At 42.8% G+C, this 23,741-nt stretch overlaps 1 protein-coding gene across 1 annotated transcript in view; it reads left to right on the forward strand.

Moving 5' to 3' along the window:
* The window catches only part of MRAP2 (melanocortin 2 receptor accessory protein 2), a 90,284-nt gene extending 69,587 nt beyond the window's left edge, over nt 1–20,697 (forward strand). Inside the window, exons 2-4 of the mRNA XM_044291132.1 lie at nt 11,018–11,151; nt 15,439–15,538; nt 20,316–20,697. Coding sequence (XP_044147067.1) covers nt 11,025–11,151; nt 15,439–15,538; nt 20,316–20,697 — 609 coding nt within the window. The 5' untranslated portion in view covers nt 11,018–11,024. The remainder of the gene's footprint in view (nt 1–11,017; nt 11,152–15,438; nt 15,539–20,315) is intronic.
* The last annotated feature ends 3,044 nt before the right edge of the window (nt 20,698–23,741 follow it).

A 23,741-nucleotide genomic window follows, 5' to 3' on the forward strand; every position in this document is an offset into this window, starting at 1 on the left:
AGATGGGCGTGCTGGAGAGACGCGCTGGGCGGCATTTTGTGAAGGTAGACCGAGCCTCTAGGTGCTGAAAAGACGCCCCCATAGCACCTAGAGGCTCATTAGCATATCAATAAAAGTTCGTTTTTTATGGAAACGGCTGCACAAAAAGCTATTATATTAGGATTGTTTGGTAGAGCAGACACTAGCGGATCGCTAGTGTCTAACAGCTAAATTTGTCAAAACGAAGTGGTAGAAACCCTTTAAAAGAATCTAAAGATCCGATTAGTTAGAGACTCATTCGATTCTTTGAGTTAAAAGAGCTGTGAGTCAGACTCTAGAACAGTTTACACTGAGGCTGATGACCAGGCTGCAGCAGTGATAAGAGAAGGGACAGGAGCAGAGAGATAAGAGAAGTGACAGATGACTGAAGACCACGTGATCTGTTGCTCAGAAGCCATGAGATTGTAAGGCTACTTTCAAACTAGCGGCAGGACGGATCCGACAGGCTGTTCACCCTGTCAGATCCGTCCTGCCGTTATTTCGCCGGACCACCGCTCCGTCCCCATTGACTATAATGGGGACGGGGGTGGAGCTCCAGCCCAGCACGGCAGTACATGGCGAAAGGCCGCCGGACTATGTCCAACTTGTTGTGTGGTCTTTGCTCAGGGGTAAAATGCAAAGCTGTTTTCTGGATTATCCTCCATCATTGTTATTAACCCCCCCCCCCCTTGCCAGCCCACCCAGCCCTATTTAGCTTTGTGTTCAGCTTTGAAAAAAATGTTTAGGCCATGAAGGCGTTAATTAAGTGTTGAAGGGGGTGGGGGGTGAGATTGTGCATATTGTGTTTGGGATCCATTTAACAAGTTTGACCAGTTGGGTTTGAGAGTGGTTGAGTGTCATCCACAGATTCCCCCATAACTGTGCGTCATCCACAGATTCCCCCATAACTGTGCGTCATCCACAGATTCCCCCATAACTGTGCGTCATCCACAGATTCCCCCATAACTGTGCGTCATCCACAGATTCCCCCATAACTGTGCGTCATCCACAGATTCCCCCATAACTGTGCGTCATCCACAGATTCCCCCTATAAGAGTAAGTCCTCCGCAGATTCCCCCCATAACAGTACGTCATCCACAGATCCCCTGTCACGGCTGGTGGAGGGGGAAACCCCCAGCCGTGCGGTGCCAGGAGATGGTAGGGTTACCCCTTGGCCAGGACCACAGAGTTAGGGAACAGGTCACCTCCTATTGCGTCCCTAACGCTGACCCTGTCTCCTATCTGTATGAGCCGACCTTGGTGGTAGGAGGACTCATACGCTGGAACCTTAAAGTCCCTACAAGCCCTCAAGTCGGCCCTGTACTAGGGGGCAGAGTGAGACGACCTGCTCCTCCTAGGCACGGGGAAGCAGGAGTCTCAACGGCCAAGCAACACAGGGGAATACAATAACAGAACTTATGGCAGTGACAGGCAAATGGGACCAACACATCACTCACCTGTCACAGACAACAAACCCTGGATCCCATGTGCAGGTGCTGCGGTTCAGACACCAACAAACACAGCACACACCAGACATCCCACAGGAACCCAGGACCACAAGCTGCACTAACATAAAACCCCACACACACCTAAATAACACCGTGAAACATACAAATTCCCAACAGAGGTTTTATGACCAGAAGGATGGTCCCCACTGGTAGATGGTGGAAACAGGAGGCTGCTCCAGCCAGCATGGCTGAGAGCAACCTACTGAAGCCTGCAAGACTCAGGCTATATAGGCCAAAAGGCCAAAACCCTGCCACCACATGCATACAACAAGACGTTGCCGCGGACAACCACAGGTGAAGGGAGGTGTCTACGTACATACAACACATAACCTCGTGCACCACAAAACGACAAAGGGAGTGCACATAAAACACGTTGCCAAGGGCAACCGCACGCATGCCTATTGTCCGCGGCAACCGCACCTGAGGCAAACAACTAAGTGCTCCCAGCTGCGGTTGACAACGGCAAACCGCGGGCAACAGCATGCGGCTCCCAAGGAGTCACGACCATGGCCAAGGGTCGTGACATCCCCCCATAACACTGTAACAGTAAACCTTGTGCTTTTTTTTTTTTTTTTATGTGCCAGGAGAAGATTGCTAGGGCAGATTAGAACAGGTAGTGTAGTTGGTGTTAGTGTAGGGTCCTGCTTAAAAGAGTCTACCTTGTCGTGGTAGCAGGCTTCATATTATTTGGTCAAAAATGAATTCCTTACTGAAATCACTGATTATCACTTTTTACTGTCTTTGTAGTTGTAAAAAAATTATGAAATTGGGGGTAGGTCCTTGGGGGTGGAGGGGAGGTGGAGTCAGGACGGATTCTAAAGGGGCGGGGTAGGAGGGGGGGCCCAGGCCTTGAGCTGTGTAAGGGGCCCCAAAATTTCTGATGGCAGCCCTGCCTACGTGTCCTGTGACTTATTGTCATCCTGTAGCCCTAGCCTAAAGCTGACATACAGCAGTGAAGAAAAATGTCTGGGTTGTTATGAAAACCTGGAGTAAAACGGTGTGTATGTGGAGACTAAGGGCCTGCAAGCTTCTATATAAGGTACATGTGACCGTGTGTATGGCAGTTGGGATTTGAAGAGAGAGAGCTGCAGGCTTGTATTGGCTAATACGGTTCATTTTTTTGGGAATATCTCAGGAACGGTACATCCTAGAGAGCTGAGACGTGGTCTAAACCCTTCCCTGACACCTGATGTACCTGATGTAATTTGGTGAAGATTGGTTCAGTTGTTTGGTCACGCATAAAGAACAGAGAGACGTCAGGATAGACAGAAACTCACTCATTTTTATATATATATATACTAGTGTATATATATATACTGTGTCGTAAAAAGATATCAACAGTATCCCCCATAACGGTGACCTCTACAGTACCTGCCCCTTTAACAATGACCTCCACAGTGCCCGCCCCTTTAACAATGACCACCCCTTTAACAGTGACCTTCATAATGACCGCCTCTTTAACAGTGATATCAACAGTGCCCGCCCCTTTAACAGAGACATCTACAGTGCCTGTCCCTTTAATAGTGTCTGCCCCTTTAACAGTGACCTCCACAGTGCCCGCCCATTTAACAGTAACCTCCACAGTGCCTGCCCATTTAAGTGACCGGCCCTTTAAGCAGTAAAGAAAAATGGCTGGGTTGTTATGCAAACCTGGAGTAAATCTGTGTTTATGGCAGTTGGGATTGGAAGAGAGAGACTTGCAGGCTTCTATTGGCTAATGTGGATAATTTTAGGGGAATATCTCAGGAACGATATGTCCTAGAGAGCTGAGACAGCTTCTAAAACCTTCCCGGACACCTAATGTACCTGTGTGCCAAATTTGGTTAAGATCAGTCCAGTTGTTTGGTCTCGCATAAAGAATGTCCAGAGAGACAGACAGAAACTCTTTTTTATATATATAGCAGAAGGACCCGGCTTCGGACTGATATAGCTCATCTATTTCATTTTATGCTTCCGTGTTTCGTAAAAAGATATCAAGTTTCCCCCATAACAGTGACCTCTACAGTACCCGCCCCTTTAACAATGACCTCCACAGTGCCTGCCCCTTTAACATTGACCACCCCTTTAATACTGACCTTCATTTTGGCTGCCCCTTTAACAGTGGCCTCCACCGTGCCCGCCTTTTTAACATTGACCTCCACAGTGCCCGCCTTTTTAACATTGACCTCCACAGTGCCCGCCCCTTTAACAGTGAACGCCACAGCACCCGTCCGTTTAATAGTGGCTCATTCCCCAAGGCATGTAGCAGTGTAGTTGTGCCGTCATATGACTGAATATTTAAGGACCTGCAAACTTTTAAATCCTGTGATCAGCTGTTATGGCAACCCGGAGTATGACCTCCGAGCTTCTATTGACTAATCAGGGACATGTGACCGTGTAAATGGCAGTTTGGATTTAACTGAAGGGCTTGCTGGCTTCTATTAGCTAATCCAGGTGATTTTTGGGGAATATCTCAAGAACGATAAGTCCTAGAGAGCTGAGACCCGGTCTAAAACCTTCCTGGATACCTGATGTACCTGCGTGCCAAATTTGGTGAAGATCGGTCCAGTTGTTTGGTCGCGCATAAACGTCTAGACAGACAGACAGACAAACTTTATACAGGTCCTTCTAAAAAAATTAGCATATTGTGATAAAGTTCATTATTTTCTGTAATTTCAGTTGTGTGAGTCATTACACGCAACTGAAGTAGTTCAAGCCTTTCATTGTTTTAATATTGATGATTTTGGCATACAGCTCATGAAAACCCTAAATTCCTATCTAAAAAAATTAGCATATTTCATCCGACCAATAAAAGAAAAGTCTTTTTAATACAAAAAAAGTCAACCTTCAAATAATTATGTTCAGTTATGCACTCAATACTTGGTCGGGAATCCTTTTGCAGAAATGACTGCTTCAATGCGGCGTGGCATGGAGGCAATCAGCCTGTGGCACTGCTGAGGTGTTATGGAGGCCCAGGATGCTTCGATAGCGGCCTTAAGCTCATCCAGAGTGTTGGGTCTTGCGTCTCTCAACTTTCTCTTCCCAATATCCCACAGATTCTCTATGGGGTTCAGGTCAGGAGAGTTGGCAGGCCAATTGAGCACAGTAATACCATGGTCAGTAAACCATTTACCAGTGGTTTTGGCACTGTGAGCAGGTGCCAGGTCGTGCTGAAAAATTAAATCTTCATCTCCATAAAGCTTTTCAGCAGATGGAAGCATGAAGTGCTCCAAAATCTCCTGATGGCTAGCTGCATTGACCCTGCCCTTGATAAAACACAGTGGACCAACACCAGCAGCTGACATGGCACCCCAGACCATCACTGACTGTGGGTACTTGACACTGGACTTCAGGCATTTTGGCATTTCCCTCTCCCCAGTCTTCCTCCAGACTCTGGCACCTTGATTTCCGAATGACATGCAAAATTTGCTTTCATCCGAAAAAAGTACTTTGGACCACTGAGCAACAGTCCAGTGCTGCTTCTCTGTAGCCCAGGTCAGGCGCTTCTGCCGCTGTTTCTGGTTCAAAAGTGGCTTGACCTGGGGAATGCTGCACCTGTAGCCCATTTCCTGCACACGCCTGTACACGGTGGCTCTGGATGTTTCTACTCCAGACTCGGTCCACTGCTTCCGCAGGTCCCCCAAGGTCTGGAATCGGTCCTTCTCCACAATCTTCCTCAGGGTCCGGTCACCTCTTCTCGTTGTGCAGCGTTTTCTGCCACACTTTTTCCTTCCCACAGACTTCCCACTGAGGTGCCTTGATACAGCACTCTGGGAACAGCCTATTCGTTCAGAAATTTCTTTCTGTGTCTTACCCTCTTGCTTGAGGGTGTCAATGATGGCCTTCTGGACAGCAATCAGGTCGGCAGTCTTACCCATGATTGCGGTTTTGAGTAATGAACCAGGCTGGGAGTTTTTAAAAGCCTCAGGAATCTTTTGCAGGTGTTTAGAGTTAATTAGATGATTCAGATGATTAGGTTAATAGCTCGTTTTAGAGAACCTTTTCATGATATGCTAATTTTTTGAGATAGGAATTTTGGGTTTTCATGAGCTGTATGCCAAAATCATCAATATTAAAACAATAAAAGGCTTGAACTACTTCAGTTGTGTGTAATGAATCTAAAATATATGAAAGTCTAATGTTTATCAGTGCATTACAGAAAATAATGAACTTTATCACAATATGCAAATTATTTTTAGAAGGACCTGTGTGTATATATATAAGAGATAGCACAGGGCTGTGGAATCGGAGTTGTGGAGTCAGGGCTATTTTTGGCTGGAGTCAGAAAAAAGGTACTGACATCCGTGTGCATTCCGTATTTTACGGAACAGCTGGCCCCTAATAGAACAGTACTATCCTTGTCTGTAATGTGGAAAATAATAGGACATCTTCTATTTTTTTGCTGAACGGAAATACAGACATACGGACGGAATGCACACAGAGTAACTCCCGTTTTTTTTGGTGACCCATTGAAATGAATGGTTCCGTATACGGTCCGCAAACGGAACGGATACTACAATACGGAATGAAAATACGTTTGTGTGCATGAGGCCTAATATTGCATAATTAATTTAACTATCTTAGGAACAGTGCAGAACATAATACTGTTGCCCTCACTGCACTGCAGTATTCAACTGCATCACAATCCTGAGAATACAGTTGAACTCAGGAGGGCACCTGCCGCCGCTGGCCATGTATCTGATGCTCCTAGCTGAGAGCATCAGATTGTTATGTACCTGACTGGCAGCCATGAGGAGGGTACATGTGGTCCCCTGGGCATCAGCCCACTGGGAAATTTCTCTGTAGGGTCAATGGCCAGTCCACCCCTGACTATGTGTAAGGGTCTTTTTACAGGGGCAGGTTTCCTGCCCATAGGTTAACTGGCGCTGAAATCTAAGGAGAGATGAGAGCAAAGGAGATGTGTTCAACTTAAAAGAAAAGGGTGCGCCCCAAAAGACAAGGGCTACTGACCAAATCAGGTTGTGCTGCGGGCACCACAGCTACATGAAGAAGAATTCTTGTTGCTGCATGCTGCCTCTCCGTTGCTGAAGCCCACCAGAGCTTGTCAAAGAAGAACTTTCAGTAAGGGTCCATTCCTATGTCCGCAAAATGGGTTCGCATCCGCTTCGCAATTTTGGAGATGATAGGGATGAGCAACCCTGGGCCCTAGTAAAGTAAATTCACTGTATTATTTCCCCTTATAACATGGTTATAAGGAAAAATAATAGCATTCTTAATATAGAATACTTACTAAAATGTCGATTTGAGGGGATAAAAATAAATAAAATAAAGTAAATAACTCGCCTTCTATCTTCATTCAGCAGGACTTGTGCTGACGTCTCCGCGCTCACCACATGGTGAGCACGATTACATCATCAAAGGTCTTTTTTTTTTACAGGCCCTGAAAGAAGAAGAAAAAAGACTATGCCGGCTGCGCGAACAAGTGGATGAGGTGAGTTCATTTTTATTTTATTTTTTTAACCCCTCAATCGACATTTTTGTAAGCATTCTGTATTAAGAATGCTATTATTTTCCCTTATAACCATGTTATAAGGAAAAATAATAAAACCTAACCCAAACGGGTTCGTGTCTAAGTGCCACATTCAGTTTTTTATCACTCGAGTGCTCAACGCATTGCACCCGCGCAACAACGCAATCACAGTCAAAACTGACTGAAACTGCATGCGCACTCACATGGGTTTCCCGCAATGCACACTCAACGCATCCGGAGAAAATCTGGGATGCCTGTGTGAAAGAGGCCTTAGTGTAAGTGTAGCGCTGACTATACAGTGCATTGCAATAAATGACTATTGCAATCCACTGTATAGTGATCAGCCCCACTGGATCTTCAAGATCCAGATGGGTCTTGACAAAAAAAAATATATATACACATATTTCGTATCGCCACGTCTGTAATGACCTGATCTATCAAAGTATCATATTACTAACCCCTCGCAGTGAACGCCGTAAAAAATAATATAGAAAAAAAAATGACAGAATTTCTGTTTTTGTCACCTAGTGTAAAAAAATTAAATAAAATAACAAGTGATCAAAAGAAATATGTACCCCAAAATGAAACCCATATAAGCTACAGCTCATCCCACAAAAAAACAAGCCCCCATACAGCTACATTGGTGGAAAAAAAAAATGTTTTTGCCTTGGCGATGCAAAATATCATTTATTTTTAACACAAAAGGGATTTTATGCTGAACAAGTAGTAAAACATTGAAGAACCTATATAACATTTTATATCGCCATAACCATATCAACCCATAGAATAAAATAATCATACAATATTTACCACAAGAGGAATCCCATAAAAAATAAAAAACACTGACATAATTACCATTTTTGCCCACTTTACCGCCACAAAAAATGGTATAAAAAGTGATCAAAAAGACATATGTAAACAAAAAGGATACCAATAAAAACTACAGCCCGTCCTGCAAAAAACAAGCCCCAAACTAATTTCAGCAAATTAGATGTTAGAAAATCCAGATGCCGCTCCTTCCCTTCTGAGTGCTGCCGTGTCCCCAAACAGCGGTTTATGAATAAATATAGGGCGTTCCCGTATTCTGGAAAAAATGCATAACAAATTGTGGGGTGCATTTTCTCCTGTTACCCGTTGTGAAAATAAAAAATTTGGGGCTAAAGCAACTTTATTAATCACAAATAACACCAAGTTGGCTGGCTCACGGTGCATCAACAGATAACAAGATAACAATTGCACCAATATGTAGTATTTTCATCAACTTTTACTGACATACAAAGAATAACACTTTATACTCATTATACACATTAATTATTGAACTGTCCCTTTTACAGGCGGAGCTCACGCAAACATTATTCAAAAATTGTTTAAAAAACTGCCGTTGTATTATATTCCGTTCTTTCTGGGCATGTGATCTATCATATCAGATGATGAATCTTTAGTGACTTTCTAATTTCCTCTCTTCACTTGTATTGTACTTGGTGTACTCTTTATTAAATGGTTATATTGTGTCCAATCATAGTGTTGGTATTTGTTGTACGTCTTATTGGATTGTTAGGTACTGTCCAGTTAAGGTGTTAGTTGTAGCTAGCGATATGTGCATGTATACACACTTACCGGTAGTTGTTACACTGTACTTCAAGTGTCCAATTTCATTATTACACACTACCGCGTGTTACTTACAGTCACTATTGGTGTGTGTGTCCTTTTATTCAGTCGCAGCTGATTTCGCTGCTAGCGTTGATGCCGCCTCTGCATGTTACTCACGCGGTCTCTGCCGGTGTGTACCTCCGCTCTGTTGCCTGCCTCGTGTACTGTCTGCTCGGCTTCTCCTCAGACCGCACTTCTCACGCGTGCGCAGCAAGACTGTCGGGATGCCAACTTCTTGGAGCTGTAATCTTTGTCAGTCACTGTGGATCGATATTCACACTACCCTTTAATAAACCAGACGCGTTTCGAAACAATAAAGTTTCTTCCTCAGTGGTTTAGCAAACAATGATTAACCTTTGGGACATGACGTTCACTTATATATAGGTCTAATTCAGGTGTAATTCAATTCGTGGACATGTCCTAAATGAACGTCATTAGACCTATAAATAAATGAACGTCATGTCCCAAAGGTTAATTTAGGAAATAGCAAATTTTTTTTATGCATAAAAGTAAAATGTATCAACTAAAATTCCCCACTAACCTAAAGTATGATGTGTCACGAGAAAACCATCTCAGAATGGCTTGGATAAGTAAAAGTGTTCCAAAGTTATTGTCACATAAACTGACAGATGTCAGATTAGAAAAATGGGGCTTCGGCATTTGGTCCAAACTAGCTGTCGCTTAGAAGGGGTTAAAGGGGTTGTGTCACTTCAGCAAATAGCATTTATCATGTAGAGAAAGTTAATACAAGGCACTTACTAATGTATTGTGATTGTCCATATTGCTTCCTTTGCTGGCTTGATTCATTTTTCCATCACATTTTACACTGCTCATTTCCAGGGTTACAACCACCCTGTAAACCAGCAGCGGTGGCTGTGCTTGACCACTATTGGAAAAAGTGCTGGCCTCTCTGGTGGCCGGGACCATGGGAGCTCACATGGACTAGTGCTTTTTTCTATATAGTACAAGCACAGCCACAACTGCTGGATTGCAGGGTGGTCGTAACCATGGAAACGAGACGTGTGTAAGGTGATGGAAAAATGAATTCAGCCAGCAAAGAAAGCAATATGGACAATCACAATACATTAGTAATTGCTTTGTATTAACTTTCTCCACATGATAAATGATATTTGCTTAAGTGACACCACCCCTTTAATTGGCGCTGACAGTAGGGCTGGGCGAAATGGCCTAAAATCTATATCGCAATAGAATTTGAAGCATGTGCAATATATCGTGATAGATTATTTTCTTCTGTATGTATACAAATTACATGGCCATCATCATCATGTCCCCCAGCCAGCACCAGCAGCCCCATGCCATTGCCATCATCATCCATGTCCCCCAGCCAGCACCAGCAGCCCCATGCCATTGCCATCATCCATGTCCCCCAGCCAGCAGCCCCATGCCATTGCCATCATCATTATGCGCCATCAGCCCCATGCCATTGCCACCATCATCATGTCCCACAGCCAGCGCCATCAGACCCATGCCATAGCCACCCCCCCCTCCCCCGGTAGATTCGGGCCCTTGCTACTTACCTTTCCTGCACTGCTGGCTGATGGAGTCCGCAGGAGACGGGCCGCGTCTTCTTCCCAGCATGCACTGGGAAGGACTTGACGTCACACACATCGTCAGTCAGCACGCTGACTATGTGTGAACGTAAGGCCCTGCAGCGCGGTGCAGTCGGGAGGCCACGGAGTGGTGAGAAGCTTCTTTAATTCACTACCGCTCCGTGGTCATCTATCGCGATATAACTAAAATCTATATCGTTGGCCAAATTGATTACGATAATATCATATATCGTTTATATCGCCCACCCCTAGCTGACGGCCAATGATTTTACATCCAATAGTCAGGAATGGACACTGGTAGAAAGGGGCCTAATTGCGAATGTCATCTAACCCATAGATCCTTGATAAGGTTTTACTCACTAAACAGGAACAAAATGGCCATTAGTGGGTTTACAAATGATGGCTTCAGGTAAATATGTTTTCATATAGCTGACTGACCTGTCATTTATTTCATTATTCACTATGCATTTTTATTACAGACAGTAGATCCTGAATATGGATGGGGCAGCACGGTGGCTCAGTGGTTGGCGCTGGGGCCCTAGGTTTGAATCCGACCAAGGGCAACATCTGCATGGAGTTTGTATATTCTCCCCGTGTTTGCGTGGATTTCCTCCCACACTCCAAAGACATACTGATAGGGACCTTAGATTGTGAGCCCCATTGGGTACAGTTGGAGGCTAAAGTCTGTAAAGCTCTGCGGAATATAGTAGCGCTATATAGGTGCATAAAATAAATAAGTATATAAATTCTGTTAACAGGACGTAATTCAATAAATAAAAGGACCTTCCTTGTCTTCACAGGTAAGATATGTCTGAACAAAATGTTAATACCACTAAGATATTTCATAAACAACTATCCAACTCCGACTACAGGTGGGAGTATGAGTATTATGAATATACACCAGTTTCCTTTGAAGGACTGAAGGCTCACAAGTGTAAGTATTGGCTTTTACCTTTTGTGAATGCTGTAAAATAGTAACAAAGCAAGTATCTGTTTCTTTCTTGTACTTGTCAAACAGCCAAATGTTTTTTTTTATTATGGAGATTGCCCTATGAAATATTTCTATATCCTATAATATGTCATATAGCTAGGGTACGCTATACATTTAGTTCAGTGGGGGTTCGACATCATTATTTCCAATGGTGGAAAATCCATTTAATAAGCCATTATGATGTCTAATAAAATGTAACATGCTTTAGTTTAGGCCTCTTTCACACTACAGTATGTTGAATTCAGTGTTTTGCGTTCCGTTTTTCACGGATCCGTTGTTCCGTTTTTTGCTTCCGTTGTGGTTCCGTTTCCGTTCCGTTGTTCCGTTCCGTTTTTCCGTATGGCAAATACAGTATACAGTAATTTCATATAAAAAATTGGGCTGGGCATAACATTTTCAATAGATGGTTCCGCAAAAAACGGAACGGAAACGGAAGACATACGGATGCATTTCCGTATGTGTTCCGTTTTTTTTGCGGACCCATTGACTTGAATGGAGCCACGGACTGTGATTTGCGGCCAAATATAGGACATGTTCTATCTTTTCAACGGAACGGAAAAACGGAAATACGGAAACGGAATGCATACGGAACACATTCCGTTTTTTTGCGGAACCATTGAAATGAATGGTTCCGTATACGGACCGTATACGGAACGCAAAAAACGGACCGTATACGGAACGCAAAAAACTGTAGTGTGAAAGAGGCCTTAGTGCAGGGAATAGGTTGATAGGCCCATTTGATGCGTGTTGCATTGGTCTGCCCGTCTTCGCCAACGCCTAAGGCCTAGTTCACATGATCGTTTTTTTGTGAGTGTACAGGCTGTTTTTTTGTGTTCTGTATACCGTCCGTATATGAAAACCATTAATTTCAATGGTTCCGCATTAAAAACTGAATGTGTTCAGTAAGCATTCTGTTTCCGTATTTCCATTTTTCCGTTGCGTTGAAAGATAGATGTCCTATTATTGCCCGCAAATCACGTTCCGTGGCTCCATTCAAGTCAATAGGTCTGCAAAAAAAACAGAACACATACGGAAATGCATCCGTATTTCTTCCGTATCCGTTCCGTTTTTGCGGAACCATCTATTGAAAATGTTATGCCCAGCCCATTTTTTTTCTATGTAATTACTGTATACTGTATATGGCATATGGAAAAACGGAAAGGAAACGGAAACACAAAGGAAAAAAACAGAACAACGGATCTGTGAAAAACGGACCGCCAAAAACTATAAAAGCCATACGTTTGTGTGAACTAGGCCTAAAGCTGTATGTTGGCTGAATCTGCCAATTCCAGCAGGATAGGTCCATGTTCCAATGGCCTCCTGACTATCACATAAACATGCATGTGTATATGGGGGGAGGATAAAGAGAGAGAATTGTTGGCTGGAGAAGCAACTTTAGAGTTGAGGTTGTGGGGCATTGTAACCCAGCACTTCTAACATTAGGATTTTTATTAATTTTCAAAATATGTTTAAAAGAAAAGCAAGGTTTGACTGACAGCTTTAGTATCAAAACAGGAGATCACTACAGCTGCAATTAAGAGAGGAGAGGGGTTGTGAGCAGCTCATTTTTGATTAGGCGCCTGGCACACAAAACTAACATGAAGCCAACCACAACACCTCTAGGTATCAGAAACCTATAACATGTTATAAACCTTTGGCCCACAAAATAGAAATGGATCCGCCCAAAATGTGAGTGTGAAAGTAGCCTTAGCCAGTTCTACTTTACACCAGCTTGATAAATCTCCCTCAAATAGCAAACTCCAGATTTAATACAGGCCACATAGCAGGTCCACTAGACAAATTCAGACCCTCTTAGTCCTGCTAAACAAATGAGACACCAGACCATAACCCAAAGTAAACACAGGCCCCAGACCAGACCGCCACCTAGTCACAAACTCCAGACCAGACTTTCCCAGACCGTCCAAAGTAATAAAGACCCAGATCACTCTGCCTACACACTCTAGACTAGACACCCTATTCCTGTTCAGACTCGAGACCTAATTTCAGACCCCAGACCAGATCAGCCCTCACCTCCCCAAGTGTATGACTGGGGAGAGGTGAGAATGTGCTGGGGAATCTTTTTTTTTTTTTTAGGAGTCTACTGGACACACCAGGAGAGTTGGCAAGTATGGTTGGTTTAGGCTGCATTCACACGACAGTATGTGTTTTGCGGTCCGAAAAAAAAAAAAAGGATGACGTTATGGCATCGTTTTGTTTGGGGATCCATTGCAACAATGCCTTTCCTTGTCCGCAAAACAGCACGGTGTGCTGTCTGCATTTTTTGCGGACCCATTGAAATGAATGGGTCTGCATCCTATCCCCCAAACGGACACTGAAACTAAATAAGTTTGTGTCAATGTAGCCTTAACAAAATTTTGATTTTTAACAGTAAATTGACATTTGTTTTGCAGCTGAAACCCTGACCACCATATGTTATTACCAGGGAAAAGGCTCCAGTCCTGGTTTTGGCTCACAATCACTGATGGAAAACACTAACCAAAACACTGACGTGTGAATGAGGCATTAGGCTACATGCACACTACAGTGTTTCCCCCGTGTCCATATTGTGGCCCGCATACAGCGGGTCCGCAATACACGGGCACCGGCCGTGTGCATGCCGCATCACGGATAGCAGACCTATTCACTTGCATGGGTCCGCAATCACGGAGATGTGGAACGGAGGCACGGATCGGAACCCCACAGAAGCACTACGGAGTGCTTCCGTGGTAGTTCTGGCTGCGCCTCCACACCACAAAAAAGTAGTGCATGCACTACTTTTTTGCGGTGCGGTCCGCCGGATGTGGATCACGGACCCTATTCAAGTGAATGGGTCCGCAGTCCTCATGCGGCTGTCCCACTGTCTGTGCCCGTGCATTGTGGACTGCAATTTGCGGTCCGCAGCACGGGCATGGAGCCCAAACGTTTGTGTGCATGTAGCCTTAGACTGAGGAGAAAACCACTTTTGTTGGGAAAGGTTGCAACTCTAACAGCACCCCCGCTCAAGGACCTCTAATTAAAGGGTTGTCCCATGAAAAATATTCTACAGTTTTCAAACCAGCACCTGTATCTGAATACTTTTGTAATTGCATGTAATTAAAATTTTCCTATAGCCAGTGAGCTATTCAATAAAATGTATCTGTATAGCGCCACCTGCTACCATCCTTCAGCTGCCTCCCGAGCTGTGATAGGGAGAGCATAGACACGCCCCCGAGCTGCAGCAGAAAAGACACTCCCTTGAGCTGTCAGCTTGATATAAATCTAGAAGAGCAATGAATGGGGAGATCTGTGGATCCATGTGAGGTACAGGGCTGGTTCTAGCTTTGTTAGAAAGAGATCGCCGTGTACTATATGTCAGATTTTTCATTTTTTACAATAATCATGGGATAATCCCTTTAAACTAATGAAGACAACGCAGTTTAGTCAGCCATTAATAATGCAATGTGACTATATAGCAGGGATCAGCAACCTTCGGCACTACAGCTGCTGTGAAACTACAACTCCCAGCATGCACATGTACTTAGCTGAGAGTCAGGCAGGATGCAAAAGGACAGAGACTCGGCACTGGTGCAACCTTCAATATGTTGATATATGGTATTTCTATGACAGTACATTAGAAAATACATTACTATAAATAAATTCATTATTAAGTTCTTCATAAACTATTCTCTTTTCTAGGAAGTAAACCCTAAAAGTTGTTTCTGAGATTTTAATACTGATGACCTATCCTCATATTTCATCAGTATCTGATCGGTGGGGGTCCGACACCTGCTGTCTGAGAAGGCACCAGCTCCTCCTATAAGCGCTGCAGCCTTATCGCAGCTCTCAAACCACAGCGCTGCAATAGCTCAGCTTCATTCACTTCAATGGTGCTCAGCTGCTCCTAGGCCACGTGACCAATGAACATGTTGCATTGACCTAGGGAAAGCTGTGAGAAGGCCACAGCACTAACGTGAGTGCCGCTTCCTTCTCAAACGGCTGATGAGCGTTTGTCCCGGATGTCGGACCCCCACCAATCAGATGCTGATGACTTATCCAGAAGATAGGTCATCAGTATTAAAATCTCGTTAATGGTGCTGCATTAATGCCAGCTTTGAGTTCTGGGGATATATTCAAAAGATCTTTCTAAAAGGCATACATAGTTGCAGTTCTAGACTCGAATACATAAAGTGAAATATCAAATAGCTTGTTTTCAACCCACACATTAACTTCATTGTATATATTTTTTTACAGATTCTATTGTGATTGGATTCTGGGTTGGCCTAGCTGTCTTTGTTATTTTTATGTTTTTTGTTTTGACTTTATTGATGAAGACAGGCGCTCCACACCAAGAGTAAGTCCATCTGTATATACTATATTTATTATGCTAATTTAAAATGTAGCATTTTCCATACCAATTTAAAGCCTAATAATACGGAGCATCCCCTTCAGGACCAGGCCATTTTCCATATTATTATTTTTTTTACTCCCAGCCTTCTCAGAGCCTTAACTATTTTACTTTTCCATTCACATAGCCAAATGAGGGCTTGTTTTTGTGAGAGAAACTGTACTTTCTAATGGCACTATTTACAGTTGCATACAATGTAATCGGAAGCGGGGCAAAAAATTCAAATGGGGTGGAATTATAAAAAAAAAAACACAATTCTGCCACAGTTTTAATTGCTTTTGTTTTTACAGCATTTCCTATGCGTTAAAACTGACCTGTTACTTTCATTCTCCAGGTCAGAACAATTAGAGCGATGCCACATTTGTATAGTTTTTTGGACTTAAATACTGAAAAAAAAAAAAAGAAGCTGTGTGAGGACTTATTTTTTTCTCATTTCACTTCGCAGGAAGAATTGTAGTGTGTACGACTTTTTGATCACTTTTCATAAAAATTGTTTGGGGAGGTGAAGTACCGAACAAAATTGCCAATTGGTGTTTTTTTTTTCCATTATCAATCAATCCCAGACATACTGTAGAAAAGGCTTTACAGCCTAACCCTGGGTTCACACCTGAGCGTTTTACAGCGCGTTCAAACGCGCTGTAAAACGCTTAAGACATGAAAACCAATGCTTCCCTATGGGAAGGGTTCACACCTGGGCGTTTTACAGCGCGTACGAACGCGCTGTAAAACGCCCGACGCTCAAACAAGTACTTGAGCTTCTTTGGGGCGTTTTGACGCGCGTTTGTGGCCATAGGACACTGCAGTCAATGACACAAACGCGCGTCAAACGCGCGTTTACTATTACAAAAAACGCGCGACAAAAACGCGCGTAAAACGCGCGTTTGAGGAACGCTTAGGTGTGAACCCAGGGTTAGGCCCCATGCACACTGCCGTGTTTCACAGCCGTGTGCGGGCCGTGGAACCGCGGCCTGGATCCCTCCTGAGAGCAGGAGCGCACGGCGTCATTGGTTGCTATGACGCCGTGCGCTCCCTGCTGCCGCCGCAATACAGTATTTCACTGGTATGATCTATACCAGTGTATTACTGTACTGTGCCGGCAGCAGGGAGCGCACGGCGTCATAGCAACCAGTGACGCCGTGCGCTCCTGCTCTCAGGAGGGATCCAGGCCGCGGTTCCACGGCCCGCACACGGCTGTGAAACACGGCCGTGTGCATGGGGCCTTACCTCGTTATATGCCACGGCCGTCAAAAGCCTTTTCTACGGTATGACTAGGATTGATTAAAAATGCCGCATTGATAATGTTTCCTCTTTGAGTTAGGGCTCATGCACACGACCGTTGTTTTGCGGTCCATTTTTCATGGGTCCGTTTTCCGTATCTGAGTTTTTTTTTTTTGTTTCTGATTTAAGTCCTCTTCCGTTCTGTTATTCCACAAAACATATCCGTATGGGATCCATTTTTTGCGGCTTGGAAACTGAAGCAGTAACTTATTAATCATCAAACACATGAGCAATATGGGCTGGGCATAGCATTTCTACAGTATGGATCCGCAAAATACACATGGATGTATTCCGTGTGTGTTACGTCTTTTTTGCAGACCCATTAACTTGAATGGGGCCTCGGTCCGTGATTTGTGGACAATAATAGGACATGCACTGCTTTTTTGCGGAACATAAATACGGAAACGGAATGCACATGGAGTAACTTCCGTTGTTTTTGCAGACCCATTGAAGTGAATGGTTCCGCATACGGTCTGCCAAAAAACAAAAATACGTTTGCGTGCATGAGCCCTTAAGCTGATAATTTTCAATTATTTTTCAGGACTTTTAAAGGGAACCTGTCATGTTGAACATGGGGTTTGAGCTGCAGGAGGAGCTGAGCAGATTGAGTCCCTCTATGACTGTGTATACAGGGATAGCTGTCAATCACTGACAGGACCTCCTCCATGAATTCAAAGCTCAGAATGAGCAGGAATTTAAATGTATTAAAATACAAGTTAGGGCTCATGCACACGACCGTATGCCCTCTGAGACATATGGTCTGTGAGCGGACTATATGTCCCGGAGCGGCATACATCGTGCACACGGGAGCGCATAGCATCATAGGTTACTATGATACTGTGCACATCAGGCTGCCCGCCGGACTATTGTACTGCACTCATATGATCATATGAGTGCAGGACAATAGTCTGGCGGGTGGCCTGATGCACATAGTATCATAGTAACCTATGATGCTGTGCGCACGATGTTTGCCACTCCAGGACATGGCCCGCTCACGGACCATATGTCTCGGAGGGCATACGGTTGTGTGCATGAGCCCTTATACTGAATTTTTCCCATAAACCTATATACCAATCTGATTAGCTCCTGCTTTCTAACATGCTGCTTGCAGATTACATAGCATTTTCCTGGTGACAGATTCCAGTTGTGTGTAGATTATTAAAATAATTTAGCATTTGAGTTCAAAGAGTGTCCTTATAACGTACCTCACTACTTTTCCCATATAAAGTAACTTTCTTCCATTACATATGTCATTAGTTGCTCATAATGGAGTATGAGCGAGGTGCCTATTATATAATGTCAAAACAATAAGAAAATATAATTCTCAACAGTTTAATTAGAGAGGGCGCTGAGGAAAACCCCTGTGTATTTTAGTACTCAAAAACTCACTGAAAAAAGTGGGCTAAACGGGTGAAAATGCTCCAAACCTAGACACTGTAGCGTGTCTATAACCGGGGGAGCAAATGTGTACAATGGAGGATTCCGGGGCGGACCGCTTGCACCACAAGAACATCTTACACAAAATGATACATTGTGCAGATGAAAAATATACATACAGAAATCCCTGCAAAAAATGCACTAAAATGATACGCAATTGACAATACTAGCCAATTCCTCAGGCCGATTATTAAAAGCTGAGAACTTTGCCAATATCTTCCAGTCAGGAACATATTGGAGCCCCTCATGCACCACGTCACGGTGTCTCAGCACACATGGGGTCCTACCACTCAACTGCCCGTGGTGTGTGAACAGGGGCCGAACCGTGCTAGAAACCAACTCACAGGGTCTGTCTGTCAGTATTGCATTGCATTTTAGAAGCAATCAAAATATCTCCTGTTATAGTCCCCTTTTGGGACTAGTAAATGGTTAAAAAATGTAATAAACCTTAAATAAATAAAAAATTTGATGAAAAAAATACTTTTGCAAATTGCAAAAATAAAATCTCCAAATATTTGGCATTGCTGTGTTTGTACCAAAAAGTACTAGGCAATTATTGTGTAATTTATCGCGTACAGTGAACGTCGTTAAGGAAACAAAAAAATTTTGCTTCTTTTTGCTTATCCATTAACAAAAAAAAAGTGAATAAAAAGTGATCAAAAATGTTATGTACCCAAAAATTATACCAATGAAAACTTCAAGGCACCCTGCAAAAATCAAGCTCTCACGCAGCTCTGTAGAAAGAAAAATAAAGGTATGGGTCTTGGGATGCAAAAACATTTTCAAAAAAAAAAAAAGAGGGGTTTTATTTCGCAAAAGTAGTTAAATGTAAAAAAAAAATATGTATTTGGTATTACTGTAGTTGTACTGACCCAGAAAATAAAGTTGTCATGTTATTTGTGCATAAGAAAATTTATAACGTAAAAAAATCTGTGGCAGTATTGCTGTTTTTTCCTATCCATCTCCCAGAAAGAGTTAATAAAAGTTAATCAGTAAGTTATATGTACCGCAAAATGGTGCCATTAAAAACTACAAGTTGTCCCACAAAAAGAAGCCCCCATATGGCTACATAGATGGAAAAATAAAAAGGTTATAGCTCGTAGGCTGTTTCAAATTTGCGGTAAACGGATCCGGCAGAAACGGCCTGCCAGATGCATGAATGCCATTTACTAATCTATTTACTCCACTTTTCTGGCATAAATTGGTTATAAATAGGCTTTTTTCTGCTCACGCCCTTTTTCCAAAGTGGTGAGAAAAGGGAGTGCGGCATGGATGGGGACTTTGGTAAGCCTGCAGGCCTGGTTCATTTATCATTTTCCACGCTAGTTTTTGATGTGGAAAGTGGCTTAAAGAGGACCTTTCATCGGTCCAAACATTGTGAACTAAGTATCATGACATATACAGCGGCGCCCAGGGATCTCAGTGCACTTCTCCTAGGCTGTAGCGCTGGCCAATCGCAGCTCACAGCCTGGGAGAAAAAAAATCTCGCAGGCTGTGAGCTCTGCGCTGCGATTGGCCAGCGCTACAGCAGAACAAGGGCAGACTCCGCCTACTATAACCAAGTCTCCGAACATACCAGAGGACATAACGGGAGAACGGAGCGGCGCCCAGGGATAATAGTAAGTGCAGTGAGATCCCTGGGCGCCGCTGTAGATGTCATGATACTTAGTTCACAATGTTTGGACCGATGAAAGGTCCTCTTTAAATCTACACCAGCAAGAGGGCTGGCGTAGGGTTAAATCTGTCGCATGACCTGCCAGACAAAGCCCAAACTTGTTTAGAGGCCTGCGCTTCTACATCATTTTGGTGCTTCCTCCAACAGTGCAGAGGGAATTGAGACCTGCGTTGAAAATGCCAGTCTTAATAAGTGAGCCCCTTAATATAAAGTTGTATGTGTGTTTAGAAGTCACTGAATGATGATGTGAAATTAAAGTATTAATATAATATTTATTCCACATGTACAAAACTGACACATTATGGATCTTTTTTTTCTCCTCCTGAATATTAGAAATGTGGATCCATCTGAAAAGAGATTCCAAAAGAACAGCTTTAAAACAAATTTTGGTAGAACATTAGAAGATGAAAGAATCTTCTCCCAGCAAGGAGTAGAAGACCCTAGGCCACTATTTCATTGCTTTACAAATGAAGTGGATCAGTCAGACAGAACAAAAACTAACCTATCAATGGACAACAGTATTCTTATTCATCAGACTGTTAGAAACTTGACAGTTGAGGAGGATCTGAACGGTCTAGCAAAATTCAGCATACCAAACTTTGTGAACACTGACCAAAACTCATCCTCAGCTGATGAGGAGCTCCTGATTTATGACCCACCAATTATTTTAGAAAATGAACCAGCTTGTTCAAACCAGCCTAACATCATAAACTGATCGGACTCATCTTTCCGATACCAACGTGGAAGTACTTGTCTAGCATTGGGAAATCAGCTTTTATAATTTTCATTTAATCCTCTTAAAATGTCCCTGAGAACATGAACAAATGTCACTTTCTGTGATTTTCATTGAAGAAATAGGAGAAAAATTGGAACCTCTATATTGGAGCTGTCAGCAGGGATGCAGTACCAGGTGAGTATTGGTGAAAGCAGACTAGATGGGCCAAATGGTTCTTATCTGCCAACATATTCTATGTTTCTATTTACAGTCAACGCATTTCAAGGGCGGAGCGCCCCCTTCATCAGGACAGTAGTACAAGTGACCTACACTGACAGGGATTTAAAAAACATTCAGAAGTGAGAGGGGAGGGGAACAAACAGGGGTGTGTTTTTGCATAATTATATATGTTAATCATGTACTAAAATATTTTAACATGTTTAAAAATAACCTCATTTTGTCAGGGGTGCTTTATAAACATCCAACATAATCAGTTGGCTTTTCTATTTAGTTTTAAATTTGGCGGTATGCTCTCCTGAATGACAAGCGCGATTCGCTGCCTCATTCATTTAGCAGGAGGCGTTTGAGATCGGCTGTGTGCCGGAGTTCTATTTTAATTGTTGGATTTGTGTTATGTTAGTAACGTTCTTGAGACAAATACTATGTTAAAGGAAGTCTGTCATCAGCATTTCACGTTTGTAACCCTTCCCATAGCTTTCTAGCATGCTTACAGTTAATAAAAACCTTACCTTTAGCATCAATCCTGGACTTATAAAACCGTCAAAAAACATCTTTGTAACATATGCAAATGAGGGCTTGCAAGTGCCCAAGTTACCCTTGTAGGTGCCCTGCTAGCTCAACCTTTTCTTCGCTTCCCCCTGCCCGCCCATCCTTTCCCTCTGACCGCCTATCTACCAACTTGTTGTTTCGCCGAGATCCTGTGCCTGCGCACTCAGTCCGTCGGCCGGCGCATGCGCACTGCAATGCCCATTCCTTGTGCGGTATCACAGTAATTAATGGCCGACGGACTGAGGGCGCAGGATCTCGCCGAAACAACAAGTTAGGAGATAGGCGGGCGGAAGGAAGGGTCGGGGGGAAGCGAAGAAAAGGCTAAGCTAGCAGGGCACCTACAAGGGTAACGCCACCCCATGGCACTTGCGAGCCCTCATTTGCATATGTTACAAAGATGTTTTTTTACGGTTTTATAAGTCCAGGATTGATGCTAAAGGTAACGTGTTTATTAACTGTAAGCATGCTAGGGAGCTATGGGAAGGGTTACAAATGTGAAATGCTGATGACAGCCTTCTTTTAAATAGAGCCGTATAAGAGAGGTCAAACTTAAGTGCTGGATTTAAATCACTGGCGTTAAGCAATTGGCTCTTAGATGGAAGCGGGACCTAGATTATGAGATCTATGCGGGGGAGGTCTATATAGAGAAAGTGGGGTAAGATATCCCCTTTTTATGGTGTGTATGTTTGGCATGTTAATATGAACCGAACTATAAAAGGACTGATGTGGCTATACCGGCATCTGGGTAAGGCAGGTATGGATAGATAGGGATGTGGATGTTCGTGGAGGGGAAGTTAAATGTCAGATGTATGCATATATATAGGAATATATATAAAAAATGATTTGTTTTACATAGGAGCAATAAAATGTCACAAAATCCCTGTTATAAAAAAAATTTGCAAAAAGAATAAAATGTATAAAGGAGCAAATTAATTAATTTAAAAGGCATATTTAAAGCAAATGTAAGATGTCTTAGGATTGGTTAAAATAGAAGCATCAGATTTTATAGACAGTTCATGTTTCAGTATAAATAATTATAGCATTCTTTATCTCAGGCTAACATCAGACATAATTTAAAAAAAACATTGATTTTCAGCTGGTAGGCACATCGGGTGATATAAAATAGTTCATATACAGTATGAATAATTATAATGTTATTCATCTTGGGCTCTCAACGACTATAATTGAAATTATTAGGAGACAATAGATAACAGGTAATTAAAGAAATCCATTAATGGATGAATGAATGAATAAATAAATAAATTAAATGGAAAAAAATTGGTGGGATAATTAAATGGCAACATTTGTGTTAAAATATAGTTTTGCTAATTTCCTTCAACCCGTGTGCCGTAAAATTATCCAATTGATAGATCCGGTACACCTCTCGTTTTTGGAGGCTTCTGAATCTATTAAAAAGTTTTTTGGGTATATAATCAATAGGGGTCATTTTTAATGGATGTCTCACTTTTTAGATCATGGACGCGAAGTGTTTGGAGACGCTGTGTTTTTGGTAATGTCTCGGGATGTTGTACCTATGTTGGTTCACACAACAATGTAGTGCACTACATTGTCGTATGTTTTTTATATATATATTCTTATATATATGCATACATCAATACATCTAACATTTAACTCCCCCTCCCAGAATGTTAGAATATTTTAGTATATGATTAACATATATAATTATGCAAAAATACACCCCTGTTTGCTCCTCTCCACTTCTGAATCTACGCGCCAAAAGTCTTTTTTAAATCCCTGTATGTGTAGGTCACTTGTACTACTGTCCTGATGAAGGAGGTGCTCTGCCCTTGAAATGCGTTGACTGTAAATAAATTACTATCTGCTTTCACCAATACTCACCTGGTACTGCATCCCTGCTGACAGCCCCAATATAGAGGTTCAAATTTTTTCTCCTATTTCTTCAATGACCACTTCACCCTGACAGCCGCATCCCTGGCACTGGTAGGAAACAAGGCAGCAGCGCAGGAACTCCGTGTGTTGGTCGGACAATACCAGCAGAGCGAGCTATAGCTGTTGTGAGTCTTCACAACAGTGGCGGGTAAGCGCAACTATTTTAGATATATTCTAATATAAAACCACACCACACATGAGGCCCTGCCTCCTGCCTTTTTTTCCTCTTTTTTGTATTTCTGTGATTTTCGTGACAGTACATTCACTAATTTAGAAGTTTGTTATAATTTTTGACCTGACTGGCTTGTTTCCAGATTTGGTCACATATATTTTTTTTTTTGCCA

The sequence above is a fragment of the Bufo gargarizans genome, chromosome 4, assembly GCF_014858855.1.
Source record: "Bufo gargarizans isolate SCDJY-AF-19 chromosome 4, ASM1485885v1, whole genome shotgun sequence".
Classification (NCBI taxonomy): domain Eukaryota; kingdom Metazoa; phylum Chordata; class Amphibia; order Anura; family Bufonidae; genus Bufo; species Bufo gargarizans.